Source organism: Branchiostoma lanceolatum, chromosome 13 (genome assembly GCF_035083965.1).
Source record: "Branchiostoma lanceolatum isolate klBraLanc5 chromosome 13, klBraLanc5.hap2, whole genome shotgun sequence".
NCBI lineage: Eukaryota > Metazoa > Chordata > Leptocardii > Amphioxiformes > Branchiostomatidae > Branchiostoma > Branchiostoma lanceolatum.
Genome location: NC_089734.1, coordinates 12,365,238 through 12,386,363, shown reverse-complemented (window position 1 = coordinate 12,386,363; position 21,126 = coordinate 12,365,238). Strand labels below are relative to the sequence as shown.

Sequence of the window (21,126 nt, the reverse complement as noted above, 5' to 3'; positions counted from 1 at the left end):
AGCTAGTGACACCGCCTCTTACGATCGTGCGTTTTGTACATACGTTTATATCAACATTACACTAACATCATCATGCCACCAAGACTACTTGTTAGCCTTCGATGAATGATTCAAAACTGACAGAAATGAAACCGTACCTATTTCGATTCTGTACGCATGGTTTTGCATTCATATGGTAACATCGGGCGTAGGCAGAATCAAAATGGGTAAATTATGTTGATGTACACCTGTAACACGGCGGTTACACGGGTAACGTTAACATTAATCATTAATACTGAACATAATAATCAAGATGAGAATATGAGAGGATTGTACAAAATTCAGGAATGACCTACAAAGGCGTAGAATTCTATTCTACGACAACAGAAAATAAATCTCCAAAATTAAACAACAACAAATCAACGTTACCCCTAAGGCCACGGCAAGTAAATTTTATGGATGACATCCTCTGCAGACTCCTAAACTAATGAGATAGGGCGAAAAAAAACGTCCGAGCTTGTTATACCATCATGGGCATTCATAGGCAATGGAACACCTGGGCAGCAACTATATTCAACTGGGTATTCATATGGAACACCCTGTCAACGCATGCCATCAAATGCGAGCAATTGAGCCTCAAGTTTGCTGGATCATATCAAACAATTACACAACACAAAAAGCTTTTGTCCGACATATAATCGGAGGGCAATGAAATCGGTTTTTTTTTCGAAATCAGGCAAAAATTAATGAGCGCGCTCATGTCATCCATAAAATTTACTTGCTGTGGCCTTACCACTGGTTACCCCTCACTTGCGCCGTTACTTATTAGGTTACAACGAACCGTTTATTACCTTCGCCAATAACGTTACGTTTTCGGTGCCGTTTGTGTGTTAGTGTCTCTGTGAACAACATAACCCGTTAATCTGTGGATGGATCCTTATTATATTTGGTAGGTGGATAAGGGTCGGGAAAACAAAGGTCAAGTTCGATGATGAATGAAAATAACGGGCCTTCCTGCGGCTTTCTACAGTACTGCAGCGGGATTTCAGGTTTTGATATCTCGTTTCGGTAGCAATTCTAAATCTGCCTTCTCCTTCAAGTTTCAAAGCTGCACTCTTCAAAACTGCGCTATCCAAGTGCCTGTACAGGGCCTGGCCTGATTCTGAGGACATCGCGCTCGTGGATGGCCTACTTGGCTTCCTGACACATTATCTTGAGAAGTGCCCCGTGCTCTCTCCTCCGATTCATCAAGCTCCCCCTGTCCGTCCCTGCTGAATGATGAGGAGCACTTGCATGACCCTTTTTACGTCCGTAGTGTTTAAGTTACTTTAGGCATCCACAGGATACATCGAGCCGTGGTTGATCGCGAAACGACCTCTGTCTCCTGTGCTCACCCATCCAGCTGGGTGACATTTAAATGTTGGAGAGAGAGCGTGACAGTTAGCTACTGCCTTGTTGCTGGGGCGATGGTGGAGCTGCGATAGCGATTTCTGGTTTGAAGCACATTTGAGCAACATTGGAACATCTTTCATCAATTGTATTACGCTTTGCAATTCACTCCAGACTCCTTAGTGGCCACGGTATCGAACGTAACGTTGTCCACTCTCTAGAGCTGAATAAAAGTTACGGCCATCAATAAAGTTCAATTTTCTATCATATCATAATAGTCGTATAGAAAATTTTAGGACAGGCGGGAATAACAATTAATGATGCCTTTAATGTACAACTATCAGGCTATAACAATTGTGTAGCTGAATGAACTTAGATAGCTGGTACTACAATGGTTAATGTCAATGACAAGAAAAGTGTAATTTTTGCCCAATCCTCGTGACTTGTTGAGGAGTACAGATTGTCATTTCGGATGGTGACGTAAAGCCGGCGACCCCGTGTATGGGGGAGCTTCAGGCATAAGCCTCAAACCTCTGCACGTAAAAGAACCCAGCACACTTATCGAGAAGAGTAGGGGTGACCCGGTGTGCTTGGCCAAAAACGTGGGCCGTGGCTAAGCCGTATTGCACTACTAGCTAGCGAAAAAGCGTCATGCTTCGTCCTCAGTTTGAGGTTCGACCACTTTACCTTTACATTTTACAGACTGATTGCTTCCATCAGCTGGTAGATCTCTAGCTCTGCGGTGAGCGATCAGTCCGCACTGTAATGGTTCTCCATCTGGAAGGGTTCTGCCCGATTGCCAACAGAGTGACCCGAACGACCTGTGTCATTATGAAACATGGCTACCATATAGGAACTGTGTGTGTTTCCAACCCACTTCTTCCATCGCCACAGCTGTCTTCAATACAAGTGTAGCAATCACACAGCTGACACGGGTTTCCTTCTTAAAGTTACGTGTGTGAGAGAGAGCTCTTGAAGTTATGAGTTTGTTAGTCAATCATCAGTTTGTCGGTGGTAATGAAACGTTTCACATTCTGATTAAGGTTTTCCACTCATTCGGTCAACTTCTGGTTCTACACTGAGTGTTTATAAACTCCTGGTGCTAACCCACCGTGTTCTAGGCTGTTCTTGCAGTCAACACAGATGGAAGACATGTCTTCTACGATTTGTTACCGTGTCCAAACTATTAAAACCAGAGCCTGAACAGCCTGGCTCAGCACGGGTCAACGTTGATTGACCTGTTTGCTTTTACATGCCAGAACGCAGTGAATGAACAATTACTCCACGCGGGAAGGGTAAGCAGAAAAGAAAAACTGACAGCCTTTTAAATTTCCTGGCACCATGCCTGGCAGTCGTACTTTTGAGTCCACTCGCTCGGAACAGATTAACACAGCCGTGCCTGTTGTATCTGATGGAGTGGCTGTCGAGGAGCTTTCAGCCTTTTCTGTTCGTTGTCACATTTGTCGTTTCGCTTTTGTGAACAGCGGAGAAAGACACAATGCACATGTCTTTGAGGAAATGTCTTCTACGATTTCTCACCCAATCTATCTCTGGTTTAACGATGACAGTGGTATAAAATACCTGTTCACCCAGATACCCTTTTGAACTTTTCTGTGTGTATCACTTTTACTAGTATAAATCTAAGTGACAGGGGCTTGGCACAATCTTGACAGTGTCAGTCTTAAGAAAATCATTCACGAATTTTCGACATGTGATGTAAAACGGAGGACAAAATGAGAAATAGACTAGGTTAAAGGGATTTGCAACGAATCCTGACTGTCCTAGCATTTCGGAGTGAAGACTTAGTGTAGGATACGCTTTTTTAAGGTAAACCTCAGCATGGGTCGTTTCTAACGAAATGATGATCTTGTTTGGTCTTTATCTGTATGTCTAATATGAACAATTAAATGCTCAGTTCGGCTATGTCGTGGGAAAGTCTATCTTGGCTAGGACCTAAAGAAAAATCACACATGGCCATATTGAAAAAAACCTCTTGCCTCATCATGTACTACTGGAGACTTAGCTATCGTGCCCTAGGAAACATAGATCTAGTTTGGTAAACGTTTGAAATTATGTTGGCCACCTTTGTCAAACTTCCCCAGCGCAAGTACCACACTTCCAAACCTAACTGGGTAGGTAGATCACCTTTCTACATTTCTATCGTTGCCTTCTTTTGACCTTGCAATAATTCAACCACCTACCCCATTGAGACTATTCGGAAAGGATTCGTCAAGCTTGTAGTTTCGCCGAGTCAGCATTACCGGTACAACAATGCACAAGAAAGACTTGATGATGTTGGGGGAGATTATAACCTTTCCGAATGTCTCGGAGAAGAAAGCGTAATATATTGTGATGTCACATTTATCACCATGCAAGACATGCCCTATTATCAGGTATTATCAACAGGGAGTCAGGCGCTGTGAGGACTAGGCTGTGTATTAAACTCACTTGAACGGTGTTCTCGAAATCTGTGTCTGATTTCTGGTAAGTCGATCAAATGATCTCTAGAGATTCTAAAGACGACATGACGGATCGGAGGGTAACCCGGCAGATGACTACTGTTTATTTTGACACTGGAACGAAGCACGCTGAGACTCCATGATCCTACAACACGGGAGGACAAAGGTCTTGAAATGACGTAGGAAATGGTCACCCTCCTGGACCCGGAGCGCACCCCCTAGAGGCAATGCTTACAAAACCACTCAGAGATCGAGAACTGGGACATCTGGACAAGAAATACATCTGGTAGGCAGGAATCGACAGGGAGAAGGAACAGATGAGATTTTTTACGACCTTGTCCTTTGATAGAATAAATAAGGTTAGCTTTTATTACATTAGGTGTCAAGTAGCAAACATGTTGTTAAAAATCAGCTATCATGTATTTTTCCATCGGTGTATGTTTCGTAATCAAATGCATTTGGTATTCTTTAAGAAACGTAAGTGCTTCAGGGACATGGATCCATCATACCCGTGGTCTGATAGAAATATTTAAGACATCATTAGATATGTGATCGGTTTGACGATATACGCTGTTAAAAAGATAATTCTACAAGGTTGGCCTGTGACAAAGACAATCTTAAGACTTTCTACGGCCTAGAGGTCGTACTTTAGTCCCAAGCAGCCTTACCTCTTTGTCAGGTTTTACGACACCAAGGGATGTAACTTGTCCTTGAAATGTCAAACATGTGTCAAGAGAGCACACATTCTAACACGGACATTTACTCACATGTTCTAAAAATAGGTCTTTCCCCAGAATAGGTACAACATAACCTACATAAACCATCGTTTTATGGACCACATGTTCGATGCATCCCATATGGAAAGGAAAAGGGTGGCTCTTCTAAGTCGACTTAGCAACATAACCCGTTTATCACGTTATACAAATGTACCAAGTAGACCTAGTATGACTGGAATGCATCCTAGGTTTCTCTAGTCACGAGTATGTTTGCAATCTTCTCATTATTACCATACATTTCCTTAAAGGGTTACGTTATGGAAAACAAAGCGGTAACTTACATTAGCACGGGATGGGGGCCGGTACCAACTTCCAATCACGTTTGCCCCGTTGCGCACGTCACGCCTCTGTGTTCTGAGCAATCTGGTCCTCAGTTAGGAAGAAGACCAGAGGGCTGGTCGAAAATTGGGAAAAGTCCACTCTTCTTCTGTTGGAATTAAATCAAAGCCATCTCTGTCATGTTGCATTACCTGGTATCAAGGATGTCATCACTAACATGTGTAAGATATGCACTCAACTTTTCATAACAAAACGTAAAAATCCCAATTTATCCCAATAGCATAAGTTGCCAATACACCAGCCATACAGAAACGTTTGGGAATGCTGATATGATCCACAGACATAACCCCATCAAAACCTTCCTTACGTAGGCTGGAGTGTGTTTTTTTTATGGTGACTCATTGGTGAGTGTCTCATTATCAGGTCAGAGGAGCTCATTGACCTTTGTTAACAGATAAGGCACAGTGGCTGTTTTTCTTAAGGTTCACCCTTGGGTCAGAATGACTGTCAAAAGGTCAAATATTTGATATTTCGTTCTAAATATGTCACGATTCCTTGTATATATTCCACAAAGGTCTTGATTAAAATTCTAGTCAACCATGTCCTCGATTGTTATTTATGTTAGCACATGTGTCTAGACCTCACGCTAGGTAAAGTTGCTTTTCACGTGCGTTATGGCAGTCGTCAAGAAATCTTAAGGAACAAATTGTAAGGATGATTAAGCCATTACTCTTAAAAGACACTGTCATCGAAGATTTCAATGTGTCATTTGGGCACTTGCCAAAAGCTTGACAAGGGGAGCGGATAGCATTTAGGCAGGTTATCAAACCTACTGCTAACTCAACAGAAATCACTCTTGTGTAAATAGGGGATAACTCGAGGCCAATGTCAGTGTCAGTTCTTCCTCTTACGCATATATCTTAGACTACATCTGTTAATAATTAAATCGGAGTTCAAAATAACCTCAATTTAATTGATCATGAATTGGACGAAATTGTTTAAAGGAGAGAGTTGGCTCTATGTAAAAAGGGGAAGGGCTAGCAACCAATGCCTGTCAAAATACACCCCACAACAGACATACAAGGGAACTTGCCGACCTATTTGCCACTAGGCACTACAAGGTGAACAACAACAATACATTAATGACTTCATTTGTGAAAGTCCCATATGGAATCGCCTTCGCTGTAAGATAGGGGTTTGCTGGTCACTGAAAATATACTTGGGTCGTTTAACAGCTGCTTGGTTCTTTCTTTAATACCTATCGAAATGTTTTCATCTGTTTCATAACAAACATTGTTTCAACATTTTTTTTACTATGCATTACGATCACACTGAATGAGATTCGAGCAGGCAATGTGGAAATCATTTCCGCACGACTGTGTCCTTAAATAGCTTTTGAAAGCTTACCCGTGAGTAAGGATAATCTTCTTAAGGCAAGTGATCCTTTGTCAACTCAACAGGAACGTCCTACAGTGTAATTACAAGACGTAATGTCATGTTTGTTACTGTGGAGGTGAAGACCATGCCTTTCCCAGGATCATTCGAAACGTTGGGACTGGAAATGATTATCAAAGAAAACATACACCTGATATTAAGTTATTGTGTGAGAGACCCAAAAATAGCACATTCCGTGCTGTTTTATACGATGCAGCAAAAAGGTCTTAACTTATTGAGTAATACCAACCGTGTTAGGTTCTAATCTATTTATTTCTGTAAGTCAGGCAGCCAATGGTTAAATGATGAACAGGTGTGCGGGCTAAGGTGACTTGCATATAGAGGATTTAATTGTTCATGACCGTGACTCGCAAGCGATCGCTTCTTAGTAGACTGCATCACATTCATCTTCGAGCTTCGCAGCCACCCTGGCCATAGCTTACGTTGACACAAAGTTTGCTGAAGAACTGAAGCATCGGCTTATCCACTGTCTATACTATAGCCATAACATAAGCTGTCCCATTTAAGTCTGGCGATCTGTGTGTTTAAACAATAGGCTATTGTAGCCTGTGTCATTGAACAGGGCCAAAACCTTATCAAGATAAATGCACTGCAGCCTTGCACATATTTGCTCTTGGGCGGTTTTACACAGTATCAATCTAACCTTGACTAGCTTTGGTATGTGTGAACCGCATTTTATCTCTCAAAGGTTGTTTTTTTCCAAGTGTTTGCGACAAAACGACGTTGGCGACCTGCTTTGTTGGATGGCCATGGAATCTGCCGCCCTAGTATCAGCAATGCGTTTGTTGTGGATCGAAGATGGATAAGAAACATGGTGTGGCCTCCCACAGCTTGGCTTGGGTTCAAGATGTTCTCTGTTACTGCCTGTTATAAGCCTGCTGACATAAGCATAATTTTGATTGTACTTGAAATCCAGCAATACCTTGAGTGCATAGAACGTTTCATCATGTGTCTGTATTTTTGTCAAATTAGAGACAGTGGCAGATGGATTTATAACAGTTGTTCTGTGTGATCATTTAAGATTATTTTTCGACGATATATATACTGTGGATTTACGCTTTGACATGTTACTGTCTCTCTAATAAAGAAGAATCAATCAAGAACTTGAACATAAAGTTCAGGCATTCATATCATCGGAACGACATTTTATTACAGAATGAATACCAGCAACTCGACAAAAATTATAAACGTCTGTCTTTCATCCAGTTGTAGTGGTGGGTCTTGTTACAAACAGCATAGATCTATTTGTAAGAAAATGATAGAATTTGAGTACATCTGCATAACGACATAATGTTCATTAAACGTTAGATAGAAACGTTGAGATGGGTCAGCAGGCGTTTCTGACTTTTGTCACGTAGTTTAAATCAGTAGCATGATACTTTGCAGCATAGGTGTTAGTTGTCATCACAGAGGTACGAATTATCACTATGTTGAGTTTGGGTAGTTTCATATCACAACACAATATACGTTTTACTGTTGTTCGTGAGATTATGACGTAGTATTATGGATATTTTACATTTTTTTCAAGCTATACAGCCATCACAGCTTCTGGAAAATTCGGGACACTTGTCCACAAATGGTTATCTTGTGAAGATAAAAGCTCGCCCTTGGTTTCTCCACACAAACGGCCTCAACAGATGGCTTGGGTATCTTCCCTTGGCACCATGCAGTTTCTACCATGTTACAGTTGATATAAACAAGACTTTGTAACGTACAACAAAACCGAAATGTATGCTAGGGAGAAGTGGTAACTGATGCTGGACAGGTGGCGACTAAGGAAAGTATCATGCCCGAAAGGACTTCTAGATCTTTCTTTTGGGAAATGGGCCATTACATTCGATCACTACTTTATCGTAGTCCATGCTTTTTCCCTGGGTACATAAAGCTCTTATGTGATGTACCAAATGTATACAGTCGTTCTATCATTGATAAAATAGTATATTAGTCAGTGTTATACTGGGCAACTATAACGCAAATACTAGCTTTTTTACACGTAGAAACATCGATTCGTTTGATTATCAATAGATTAGAACTTCATCGATGGCAATTAATGCTTTGATCTGAACGCTGCTTTAAATTTAAATTTTACGGGAAGGTTTCAATATTTCCATAAACCTGTAGGAATCCATAGTCAACACAAATCGCTAACGTTGACAGATCTCTTATGTGTTCCGCTGCACTGGTTTCTTGGAGTCCATTGACAGATAAAATAGAAAGCCATTGCCAAAAACTTTAATGCTATTTATGCTAATGAGTCCAAAGTCCAACTTACAAGAGATCGGCAGTAGTATACAAGAAGATAAATGGATTATTATTAGCATCAAAGATTGTAGGAAAGAATGTCGAGGTCGTTGCATAGTACATTTCTAGAGCATGCGCTATCTTCGTTTTACACAATGGTTCACTTTGAACACAGGAAGTAACGCATTGACTGGTAATTTGTAGACTCTAAGAATCAACTTCAGATTTAGACTATACATGGCTTCAAGCTTTATACGTGCCTGGGATATGCAGGGAGCTAGCCAAGATTTTGGAGTGAAATGTTCTAGTTTTGCTGAGCTTCACAATGTTAAAGGCACTGTATTATATCGCAGTGATAGGCCTGTCCTGTGCTACGTGTATGAGAACATGTAGGTCGATAGGGTTTAAAGACATGGTTTTCCCACTCTGCATGTTAAAAGATTAGCGATGATATTGATTGTCATCATCATCATATAGGGACTAAGGTTGCTCTCTCCCTCCATGCGTCACGGTCTGCCATTAGTTGGCCTAGATCTTCAGACCTCACCCCTACATCCCCAGCAAGTTGGTCTATGTAGGTCCGTCGGGGTCGCCCGACACAGGAATGCCCATGAGTTGGTGCCCAGAGCAGGAGTTCACTTACAAGTTCTTCCTTGTTTCTGTAGCTATGTCCTGCAAACCGTACCCTTCTCTCTCGTATGATTGATGATACGGATGGTAATGTTCCATACAGTTCCGCCTTAGTGGTGTGTCCTCATGTGGTAGACGTGGCGCATCACCGCATTATTACACCCTTGTAACATGAGGGTGGACGCTAACGATAGACTATATTGATTGTAAACGTTCGATCTCATTTACATGAGTTGAGACGAAGATCTTAACGAATCGTCCATGATGCATGCCATCAGTGAGCATCCGATGTGGGGAGAGGGTCCGTAACGCGTGTACTATATAGCCAGTCAGGAAACCACAAACCGCACTGGACAGACAGCGGTGAAAACCTAACACCCTAGCCCTCTTCACTCAGTCCCCTCGGGCACAGCCACAGGAGCCTTCATAGCAGCAAAACGTGTGAAACGTATGTCTTAACAAATTGATTGATTGTGAACGTTTGAACTGAGTGTAGACACCATACTGTGTAAGGATGCCATAGATGCATACCGTGGAAATAGTGGTCATTCCTTACTGAATAGAGTGAATACTTCGTGGCACTGTTAGGCACTGCATGCATACAATGCCTTCACAACTGCATAGTTAACAAAAGATGACCCATTTCTAAATACTAGCACAATGCCATCTGACCAATTGATGATGACTCATGTGGGTAACACGGACTATCCAAAGACAGAGGATTTCTGACCAATACCGTGCACACATCTTCAATTTGTGTTTAGCTCCGAAAGAAACTCGAGCACTGAGACAACCAACATGCTTCCCCGTGGAAAGCATGGTTAAGATTATGAGATCGGTTATTGTCCCATGAAATTAATTCTTCGATTCGGCTTGTCAGAACGTTATTGGGTCACCCTTCGCAAGGGTCGCTGTGGCAAGGCATGCACGGCGACAGTACTCCATCCGCAAGGTGAAAATGTTAAGCAAACTTTATGTAAAAGCAAACAAAGCAGCACGACAAGTGACAGTACCACTTTGAGAAGTGCCAGCGTAAGCTCCTTCGGGTCTCCTATGACAATTTCTCAGTAGAAAGGACTACCATGCAAATTGTGTAAGCTAGAAATGTAGGCTGAGGTGTCAAACATTTATCAGTATGACAAGGACTACACAAGTCAATGTGTACCTCTGCAATGGCAGTGATTAAGTGACTAGATTGTATCGTGACAGACTTTCAAACATTCATTGTTAGCAGACCAGCAAACAATTAGTCATACTTGGCAGCGAAACCTGAGAAAATGTGCTGATCCTTCGTGTCATTAGCGAAGCACGCGGCAGGTCATAACGGCCAACTGGTGATGCGGTCAAATCACAAACGAGATAGGGCTGAAAGAATGTTCAAACTCCGATATTACGTCGTTACGGTATGCACTTCATAGCGACTTCAAAGAAAAAGAGCGGGCTAAAAATGGAGAAGTTAACTTGGAATTTTTCATCGAGACGTGGTGCGACGTTGTACAAAGTACAGAACACAGTGGGAATGTGACGAGGTACAAGTGGACTGAACTCTTCCCCCTTGTCGCCATATCAACGTGATTGGCAGCTTGTCAGCGCTTGGGATCAGATGATTGGGCCAAACGACACAATGGATTGGTCCACAGCCCCCCTATCAGCTCACAATGAATAGTCTACCCGCTCCCTATAAAGCACCGTGTCAGTCAGAGAGTCGCTCGCATGCCACTAGCTGGGTGCCACTGTTCAGCGTGGCTTAGGAACTCTCCGGGACGGAAGCCTCTGTAGCCTACACCATCCACCATCATGTTTTTCCACCAAACTCTAGTCTACACGATTCTGCCGTTAGTTTACTGCATGCATATGCACGCCAACGACGTCGACATTGAGGTCCTGCAGTGGACAACATCGGAAGAGGTGAACGTGAACAGCACCCGGGAGCGCCCAAGCGGGTCTTCGGTCGAAGTGGCACCGACGACTGCGTACGGGGGAGAGGCAACACCGCCCCCGGAAGAGACATCGAACTGTGGCGCTGCCTGCACGCGAGGACAGGAACGAGAGATGCGAGTAGAAACCCTAAAAAGGCACATTCTTGATAAACTTGGCTTGAAGAGATCACCAGTCATCCCCAGAAATCGTACCCTCCCAAGAGCTCCACCAATGCAAAGTCTTCTCGATCAATATGGATTTTATCCGGACAGGTCAGGAAATATCGTATCTGCAGAAGATATTACGCAAGGTAGGTTTTATGCTCTTTTACCCCCAGTTTCTACGATAACACATACACATACAAGTAGCCTGGAAGCTACGGATATCAACGACGAGTGGAATGGAATACCTACCATTGCTTCGTGTTGTTTTACTGCTGTTGTTTTAGCGGCCAGCATAGCACACAGTAAGAATATCCAGAATCATCCCTAGTGCCAGATTTTACACGTCCTAAAACGAGTTAATAGTTGCATCATTTGGAACAGTAACTGCTATCTGAGCCTCTGTTTACCGAAGTATCGGGTATGTTTGTCAACGCGACCACCTCATCGTTCGAAGGTCTCTGAACGAACAATCGTCGAAATTATCGACATGCCTAAGGTATGTCGTGATTCCATGCCTTACGATACAACAAGGCATCGTATGGTTCTTAGCAATACAAGAAGCATGCACTATGAAAAGGCATTGGGCTATATTCGTGTATCCATGTATCTTTTTTCTATGAGCTCTGCAGATCAACGCTGAACATAGTAGAATTGAATTTTTCTGACACACTTTCACGATTCACTCAGAAAACCCTAGTGATTTTGCTTTTATATGATTAAGTTATTTTGCTTACCAAGGTATAAATATGAGCTTTCTTGGACGAGGTACCTGGAATCGATGGGTTTTACATGTCGTATGCAAACCTAATGTATCGCCTGATACCTGTACTGTACAAATTAGTACTGACCAATGTTCAACAGGGTAAGTGTGACTGAAGTACCTGTTTTATTTGTTAGCTTTCCAGGGGGATTCGCCAGCCAGCTATAACTACCACCTAGTGGATACGGAGAGAAGACATTATGCGGACGTTGCCGAGACTGAGACTGTTATAACTGTTGCAGCACCTCGTAAGTACTCTTTCTGACAGTGAACATGTGCATGGTTGAATATCAAACACACTGGTTTACACTAAAACAATTGAGAAAGGTCAGAAATTTGAATTTTCTAAGCTTATCCTTGACAGTGGCAACAACGAAGAGAAACAAAAGGAGGATAGAGTTAGACCCTAAATATGCACAATCTCTCATACATTCCCACATGCACAAAGACCCACAACAAGTCTTCACAGAGTATTTTTCATCATTCTGTGAAATCAAGTATGACCTAACCGCACAAAATTATCAAATAATATATCTGAACAACTATAATCTTGAAAATGGCAAAATCCTTAGACAGAGTGGCAGCAATTGAGGAAGTCTGTTTTTGAAAGTTGTCCTGGTCTTGGCCATCTCTATAACCCAACACAAGCTTAAAATCTACCATCTTATACTTAAATTTTGCTATCGTTGAATCAGAAGCAGATACTGAAAATGACAATACAGTCTGAATTATTGCTGTCCTTTGGCACGGGTTGTAATAATTTCAAATAAAATCAGGTTGTCTTCCCTTATGTGAAGGTTGAGTAACCTTGGCAGTGGCGTTTTGACTCTGATAACAACAAATATTGGCGTAAATATTTATACATATATATACCACAATGGCGCCGCCAGGACTCGACTCACCACAACTAAGCAGAAACATGTCGCCAATCAGCTCTAGAGATCACGCCCTTGAAAGCTATGACAGCAATTTGATTTACGTGAATCTTTTTCGGATCAGATGAATAACTGTCATTGCTTACATCACATCTCATTCAAACTATTTGACTTGCTCAAGACAGAATGCAATCCTCTAAGAAGCCTTTTCGCTACTTAACATCTATTAGACAACCATCTGCCCGAAGTATGGCTTTGCCTCGAACGTGAGGCGAACACCGGAACATGGGTTAAAGATGGGCGCCAAATTCTGGCCTCCTTTATATATCAGCTGGTATCATAACTCACGCAATGGCATGGAGAGACATAGATCTGTCAGTATGTTATTGCCGTTCCATATACACTTTCTGTAACAAATAGCACTTCTGGGATCGTTCAACATCTTTCCTACTTCTTGTAATGACTTAACTTACACTTCAATGCAATTCAATAGTCACTGACACTTCGTAATCACGCTCAGTGCTGTGTGAGAGCCATCCACTCCGCTGGAGTGATTCAAATTCCGGAAAACCCCCTGTACTACTTTTGGATATGATTGCTGCATGCAAAACAATGCCTTGCATAGCGTATGGTAACGATCGGAATGTAGCTACTGGTTAACGCAACAAGTGGATCGATATAGGCAACCAAAAGGTCATTAACTTTTTAAAAATGGCTATGATCATCTATACATAGCCATCCCATTCCCACCAATGCTAGGCTGAGCATTATAACAGCCACATATATATGGCTGTGTACAAACTACCTATCGACCTGTATGACGAAAGGTCCATGACCATGTTACTATTTATTGAACCTGACAAATCAGATTGTATTGTATAAACGGGAGCTTCATGGTACCCAGTACGAGTTGAACAGTTTTTGCAGTGCAACTTTTTTTCTTTCAAACTCAAATGCCAATTCCTCTGTAATGCACAAGCAGTGAATTTAATATACTACATATTGGCTACTAAAGGCCCTCCTATATACTGATGAATAAACTCTAATATTGCCAAAGAAGCTGAGCTGAAATAGTCTGTTATGCAAAAAATGTCATATTTATGTAGCATCGACTCGCAGTGGCTGTCTTTTTGCTCACCTTTTCAATAATATTTGATGGTAAAGGGTATTCAATGATTTGGACACTTTTTGTATATAAAGGACACACAAACGTGCCTCCCTGCTAACTGCAGAGGAAGATCACTGATACGACCTTTGACTTGACAGTAAATAGAGCAGAACTAATTTGTAACCATGGGGTACATAAGAATCGTTCTGCGGGCGGGGCGCTGTCTATCAGGATGATTTAAGCTAACCGCAAATTGACCCTTCCAACTGGTCTGGGCGTTTTTGCTTACCCCAAAGAATTTGTTTCAAATCGTTTGGGAGTGGTACCCATCCGTCAAGTGAAACACGTTCGAGTCCTGAACTCAAGCCTATAACTGAAAACCCCTGCCGGTTCTACTTCATAAGTGTAGGTTGACCGTACAGATACGTGCATAGAAAATCAAAGTTTGGATTTTGCGCAGCAGAAATTGCTTGAGGATTGTTTTGTGCGTTCCGCACACAAAGCCTTCAGTGGCACAGAATAAACAATTCTGTTTGACAGGGTCAGACACTGGACCTGGGTAGATTTTCAATGGTGCTATAGGGTTTGCACGCATTGTGGTAGCAGGCCACATCGCTCGGATTTCCCCCTGACAGTCAACATGTGGTTGCGGCACGAGCCAGCACTACACTGTACGATGACAACCCCGTATAAACATACACAGCTGACCAATGGTGGAACCCGGTATGCTCCACATAAACTAGGGTCAGAAATCATTCGCAGGAATGAACAAGTCAGCACGTTTTCGACTCAGCTGTTTATGTTCCTTCTCACGGCAACGTCGTAAAAACCACATTTACTACACTCCTGATACCAGCTATCTTTCCTGTCGCCACTTACATCTGTTTGTAGGATTTTAAACATGCGAAAACTGCTGTATGGCCACTCTGTAACATCCACATATACATATGCTAATATTACTCTAAAGAATCATCTAAACCATTCCCTGTCGATATTACGACATGGCTATAAGCACCCACAACGTTCGATCGATACATCGAGGTCTTTCCTCGAGCTGAAGGATCATTACGTGCCGGAGGGGAATCCATACTGGCGCTATTAATAGAAATCCGCCGCTCAGCTGTTGCCATGCACATCCCGGCCGTGGTAACGACATTTAGGGGTTCCCGTGCATCTAATAATCAAACCGTCTTACAATGTGATGAGAGAGTACCATGTCTTTAAAATCTAAATGTAAGACTTACGAAATAACCAAGAGATGACACAAATGTGACAAATTAGTTGCCTTAACATAACCAGTCACAAAACCATCAAGATGTCAAAGTTAATATTTTGGAAATGTAAAAACGGTTCAGATTGAATGTTGCCTCTGTAGCATAGTATTGTAGTCGTATGTCAAAACACGACGAAACCAAGTATACAAGGTAGTGATATCAATGTAGCGATTATATTAAACGTCCATGAAGAAATAAATCAACTGAAGACAAAATATTATTACCTGTATGTATGAGCCATACTTTGGTGGAACCTTGTGATGATGGAACCTTGTGATGATATTAATGTTGAAAACCTTAGATAACCATATCTCAATCTGATTTAACAGCTCCAGTTGCACCCTTCAACGAGACTGGCTGCTGCTTCTTCAAGTTCGGACGCCACGTCTCCAGAACCAAAGTGAACAAAGCCTTCCTGTGGCTCTACGTCAGAGCTGCAGAAAACATGCAGTCTACATCCATCCCGCTCAAGGTACATCAACGTTACGTTATTGTATGATCCAATGACTTTCCATCAATTTAGATGCTAACGCAGATCAAGTCCAGGGCTGACAGACCTACCTCTCGTACCTCCATTTCAGAGAAAGGCACAGAGGTTTCATAGAACAAAAACCAACATCTCATTATGAGGGAGTTTGTACAAAATCATATTTATACATAAGTATATTATAAATCTTGATGAGTATGTATCTACTGGGCGTACATCAGGAAGATGAAAGTCAGCCTGGTGAAGGGGGAGTATGAGATCCTTGGAACTAACTAGGACGACACTCAGGCTATAATCAAAAGTATTTAGGCTCGACACTTTTAAACATTCCCTCGGTACAAAACGATGGATGACTTCATAGTTTAAATGTTGCCATTAAACAAAACTCTGCTATTGCAGATCTACCGGATTGCCCCAGCATCGTCGGCCTACCCAGAGCCGTACAAGATTCTGATCTCCAGCCATAAAATCACGGAGGTGAAGCCGAACGAAGGCGTGTGGGTGTCGTACCCCATCAGGGACCAGGTCCGGAGGTGGTTCCACAACCCCGCGGAAAACCTCGGCATCGTCATCGAGACTTCGGAAGCAGGGAAGGATCTCATAGTGCTAGACCCCAAGGCTGGAGAGGAGCCATTGGTGAATATCTTAGCTTTCTTTTTGAAGTAGCTCTTAGAAAATGACACTGGGCATGGAAGAAGTAGATGATTCTTTGAAGTTAGCCAATTCAATAGATAGAGTCAAAAGGAAGGTGTATCTTATGTAGGTTTGGATGAAATACATTTCAATGATGGCAAATATCAAAGTCATTTTTGTCTAATCTTACATCGTGATGATTGGCTGTTAGGCATTCCATGGACCTTTTCACGGACCCCGTTGCATTCTGGGAGAATGTAGGTGGAATATGGGGAGGAAAACAACATCATTACCATGACAACAGAGGGGGTGCGGTGCACATGCACAGCATTCCCGTTGTCATGGTGATCATTTTTTGCCTCCAACCTACCCATAGTGCACCACGTATCCCACCATGCAACGGGATCCGTGGAAAGCTCCGCGTATCCTAATATGTAACATGGAAAGCTCCACGTACCCCACAGTGCCCAAGCACACACCGGGATCCGTGGAAAGGACTAAGTATTTGCATATTGTTCTCTATTCCTTACACCGTTTTTTTCTTCTCCCCACAGCAACCATTCCTGGTGATGCACACGCACGACCCCGGCACCGTACGGAGGAAGCGGATGGCCGGTCTGAACTGCGAGCAGGATTCTAACGAGGAGCGGTGCTGTCGCTACCCGCTCCAGGTCGACTTCCGCGAGTTCGGCTGGGACTGGATCATCGCCCCCAACACCTACCAGGCCTACTACTGCGCCGGAGACTGCCCGCCCATCTTCCTACAGAAGTACCCCCACACGCACCTGGTCCAACAGGTCAACAAGGCAGGATCAGTCGGCCCGTGCTGTACACCTACCAAGATGTCCAACATCTCCATGCTGTACTTCGACGATGACGGAAACATTATTTATGCTAAACTTCCCGACATGAAAGTCGACAGGTGTGGATGCTCTTAATGTTCTTGGATAATTGAAACTATAAAGGGAAAAGTCGGTGACGAAGATTTTGTGACCCCGCCAGAAAAGTCGTACAGAAGCTACGAAAGGTAATGTGATTTTGTACAAGTGTGACTTCAATGTGTAATGTCGAAAATGATGAGTTTTAACATTCAACCGTTGAGGCTACGTACGGCTGGTCCGGGGGGTCGATCATCCACTTCCCCAGGTATGACAAAAAGGCAAATCAGAGCCGTAAGCGCAAAAATGACAAAAGATCCAAGAGTGAAATTGTCTCTTAAGCTTTGCCGTCATGATGACATACTGAAAAAAAGAAAACTCTTGCCTGGGGAAGATGGGCGGTGCAACTATGGTGCAATCGTTAGAAAAATTTAAACTTAAAATGTTTTCAATGCAAAATGCAGTCGACTGCCATGATACATAAAGGTGCAAATGAAACAACTGAAGCAAGTGATTGTTGATCGTAACCATTTTCCTTTCCACCCTTCAGTGTGGGTGTAAAAGAGCAGTGAAGAATTAAGTTGTGATTTGATAGGTGATTAGTAGCCCTCCATCACGTCCTAGGCATGAAATGCCGAGACACAGCATGTAAGCCTAATGATGTAGGATTCTGCATTCCTCTCTATTGTGAAACATTCTAATGATGATTGGTTAAGAACCCAAACCTTCGTAGAGTGCTTATATTTTTATACATTATTGTATGTACGTGAGGCAAATCTCTGTTGACAGAAATCATGTGGACAGTGTTGCTGCAAAGCAGTGAGTGTGATCGATTTTAGTCTCTTGATTTACCTTCTTATTTTTTAGTTAGAATATGTTCTCTAGTTTGTTAACACTTTCTGTATAACACGCTCCAAATGGAGATCAATGACTTGGTTAGCTTACTACAGAAAGAATTATAGACTTAACTATGTAGGACACCGGCCCTAAACTTGGGCTGACGATTCGTGTAGACAAAAAGAGCAAATGTACCGAACGACTTGGCGAAATACATTAACTTGCTGCTGCTGCTTCAATATTCACGAATATATTATCAATATCCAGAAGAACAGTATACGTACCATGTAACAATGATAATCAGCTAGTAGCCATATCAATAGTAAAAATATGAGTGAACAGTCGACCGAAAAATACAACACCATTTGGTTTACAGCCACAAACAATCTATAAATGTGACCGAAGCCATATCGCTATTGTAGTTATGAAGATATTACCAGATAGGCACTAGCCGCATTTACTCGGTGGAAGGCGCACAAGTCAGACTTGATAATGATTGAAAATGAGTAGACCTGCCTGCCTCTTTATAGAAAGACGAAAAGATTATGATGTATTTGGGATATAGGATCGTGTGTATGATTGTATAGAGAGATTCTTATATTCGTCCTGAAACTATGTGTAAACTAAGTGTGTACTGCTGATGTGTTGGTTCTGGATACATGTATAAGGACATTGTGTTGTTTAGATAACCTTGCCTGCCCAAAAGGGGGTGTATAGCCTTGTGCTAACTATCTTATCTGGGCAACGTAGCCGGAGTAACGACTGTGGTGCTTTTTAACGGATATCATGTTTGATATGCTGCATGTATTGTTCACTATCAAGGTGCTATGAACGAAGGACGGTCCAAATGACAGTTAATACTGAACGCCTCCAGTCTTGGGCAGTTTTAGATAGCTGAGAAAACTTAAGTGTGAAGACATCAACCCAACATATATTCACATATAAAACTATGCTGAGAACCACAAAGATACCATATCAGACTATACAGAATGTTTAACTGTGAGTTACTTGAACACTAATGATTGTCCAGAGCATGAAAAGCCGTACCTAATGTCGAGTGTGAGGCACCGTCATGTTTGAGGAGACGTTCTAATTATGTGTGCGTTTACAGTGATAATGATATCGTGTTGCGGTGTTATAAAACCTGCGATTGAATTGCTGAACTGTCTGAGAAATAAACAACACGCTGTTCAAATCAATAATATCCTTTCGTGGTTAACTCACTTTACTTATGACATACCGTATATGGACATATTCTCCCTGGTTGAATTGACATACACCTACTAGTTATACCCCTATTCCACTAGGCCAGTGACCTCGCTGCGACCTAAAATTTGACTCAACGAATTTCATAGATCATCGGAAAAACGAATCTTTTAACGCGTTGTGTGTTTTGTTGTCTTTTCATTCATGTGTTTACATTTTGCATGATATTCCAATAGTGGAATCAAGGGTTAAACAAATCCAATTTATGTCGCAGCGAGATCGCAGCGCGATAGCCGTCTAATGGAATGGGGGCCTTAAACTGAGATAAGTTCACTAAGAAAATCAATCCAATTGCCAAGACCACCTGGCAGCTTTGACCTTCGTGGTCATCTATCTTCCTGTGGTTCTCTTGGTCCCAAGTTGTTGTTATCCTTGTTTGATTGTTATCAAAACAAACGAACTTGACCACCTCGTGACCTCCACCCAGCACAGTGGCCCAGTTGAAGGCCAGCTGCCCATAGCGCTATGATATTCGAAACGTGTTCTTTTGACAAGAGCCGTTGTAGGGAATAAAACCAACAGAAAAGGCGCTTGAGAGGCAAGCTCTGGGTATTGTAACCCACTGAGATCTTTCAAAAGAGAGTCATGATAACATAATAACAAAGGACGCTGCACAGCCACGTGATGTTGCCGCAGGATATTGAAAGGGCTATATAACATTTGAGCTTAGGGCATTGACAGCTCCTTAGTGTAGACAGGGAGTTTATTTCAAATTCTGACGTAAAAAGGAGCAGGTACACCGTTTACATACATCTTTGGCTACTACAATCGAATATTCCCATCAGGTATGGCTGAGAGTGAAAATGACAGCGACCTTATGTCCCTGACTAATTAGGGAAGGGATCAGCAGTCTTCACTGTGTACAGGATCGATTACATGTTAGGAAATATGATGAAGTTATTAGGCGTCAGATTCACCGTGAAAGAACACAAACGAGTGGACAGAACACATAGGTGCAGCGGGATGAGCGACGAGTGATGTCTGTCGTTACCGGCTGACACACCTGAAGAAATACGGCAGCCCAGCCGAGGTGTCTGGTTTCCGCGGGCGCCAGTCCTGACGCCTGGCGCGCACCAAGCCAGCTGACCCGATGGAACCTGTCATCGCTACCTAATGCTAACACTGCAGTTTATTGTACAGCGAGAGCCCAACTCTTATGCATATGTCAGCCCTGGGAGTTAGGTATCATAACCCCGAAGCAATCCCGATGGTGCTGGGGCAGGCATACACTAGCCTGAGTTTTGCGGCCAAATGGCCCGAGAAGATGTGATGAAACGGTCGTGTGCGACCTTGTCATTAGTGGGAAGTAAACACACTTTGTGAGTCCTGCACGTGCCAGTGTTGTAGAAACATATCTTGAAAAGTGGCCAGGAGCCCGATGAATTGCAGCTGGATCAGAAAGGGACTCGGGAAGAGAAATCCGGTCACACATCAACTTGTTATCTAGTTACCGTCTTGTCACATTATCGTTTTTTTACTCCAACGCCGCCCCCAACCCACCCATTAGATAGAGAAAATATAAGACCAACTAAAAGGTCTTCCTTTACTAATCTAAGATCTATATCAAGAAAGAAAGCATCACGGTCTTCAAATTGTACACCTGTTATAACATGCATTTACTGCTGGGCTCAGCGTCATCGTAAATGTCGATTCGTTGGCGCGTGGATTTCGGGTAAAATTTGTAGCTGTGAAGGATGTGAAATAACGCAGACCCTA

The 21,126-nt window shown here is 42.5% G+C and overlaps 1 protein-coding gene across 1 annotated transcript; it reads left to right on the top strand.

The window, feature by feature from the left end:
* The first annotated feature begins 10,888 nt into the window (after window positions 1-10,888).
* Window positions 10,889-17,842, top strand: LOC136447446 (growth/differentiation factor 8-like). Its single transcript, XM_066446361.1, has 5 exons — window positions 10,889-11,438; window positions 12,190-12,300; window positions 15,639-15,781; window positions 16,196-16,432; window positions 16,984-17,842. The coding sequence occupies exons 1-5, from the start codon at window positions 11,006-11,008 to the stop codon at window positions 17,365-17,367; spliced, it is 1,308 nt and encodes a 435-aa protein (XP_066302458.1). The 5' UTR covers window positions 10,889-11,005; the 3' UTR covers window positions 17,368-17,842.
* Window positions 17,843-21,126: the final 3,284 nt, after the last annotated feature.

Excerpts from the sequence above, each read along its gene's own strand:
- LOC136447446 (XM_066446361.1), top strand. The coding sequence starts at position 11,006 with ATGTTTTTCCACCAAACTCTAGTCTACACGATTCTGCCGTTAGTTTAC. Across the intron at positions 12,301-15,638 it reads TATAACTGTTGCAGCACCTC|CTCCAGTTGCACCCTTCAAC; the intron begins GTAAGTACTCTT and ends CTGATTTAACAG. Across the intron at positions 15,782-16,195 it reads CTACATCCATCCCGCTCAAG|ATCTACCGGATTGCCCCAGC; the intron begins GTACATCAACGT and ends CTGCTATTGCAG.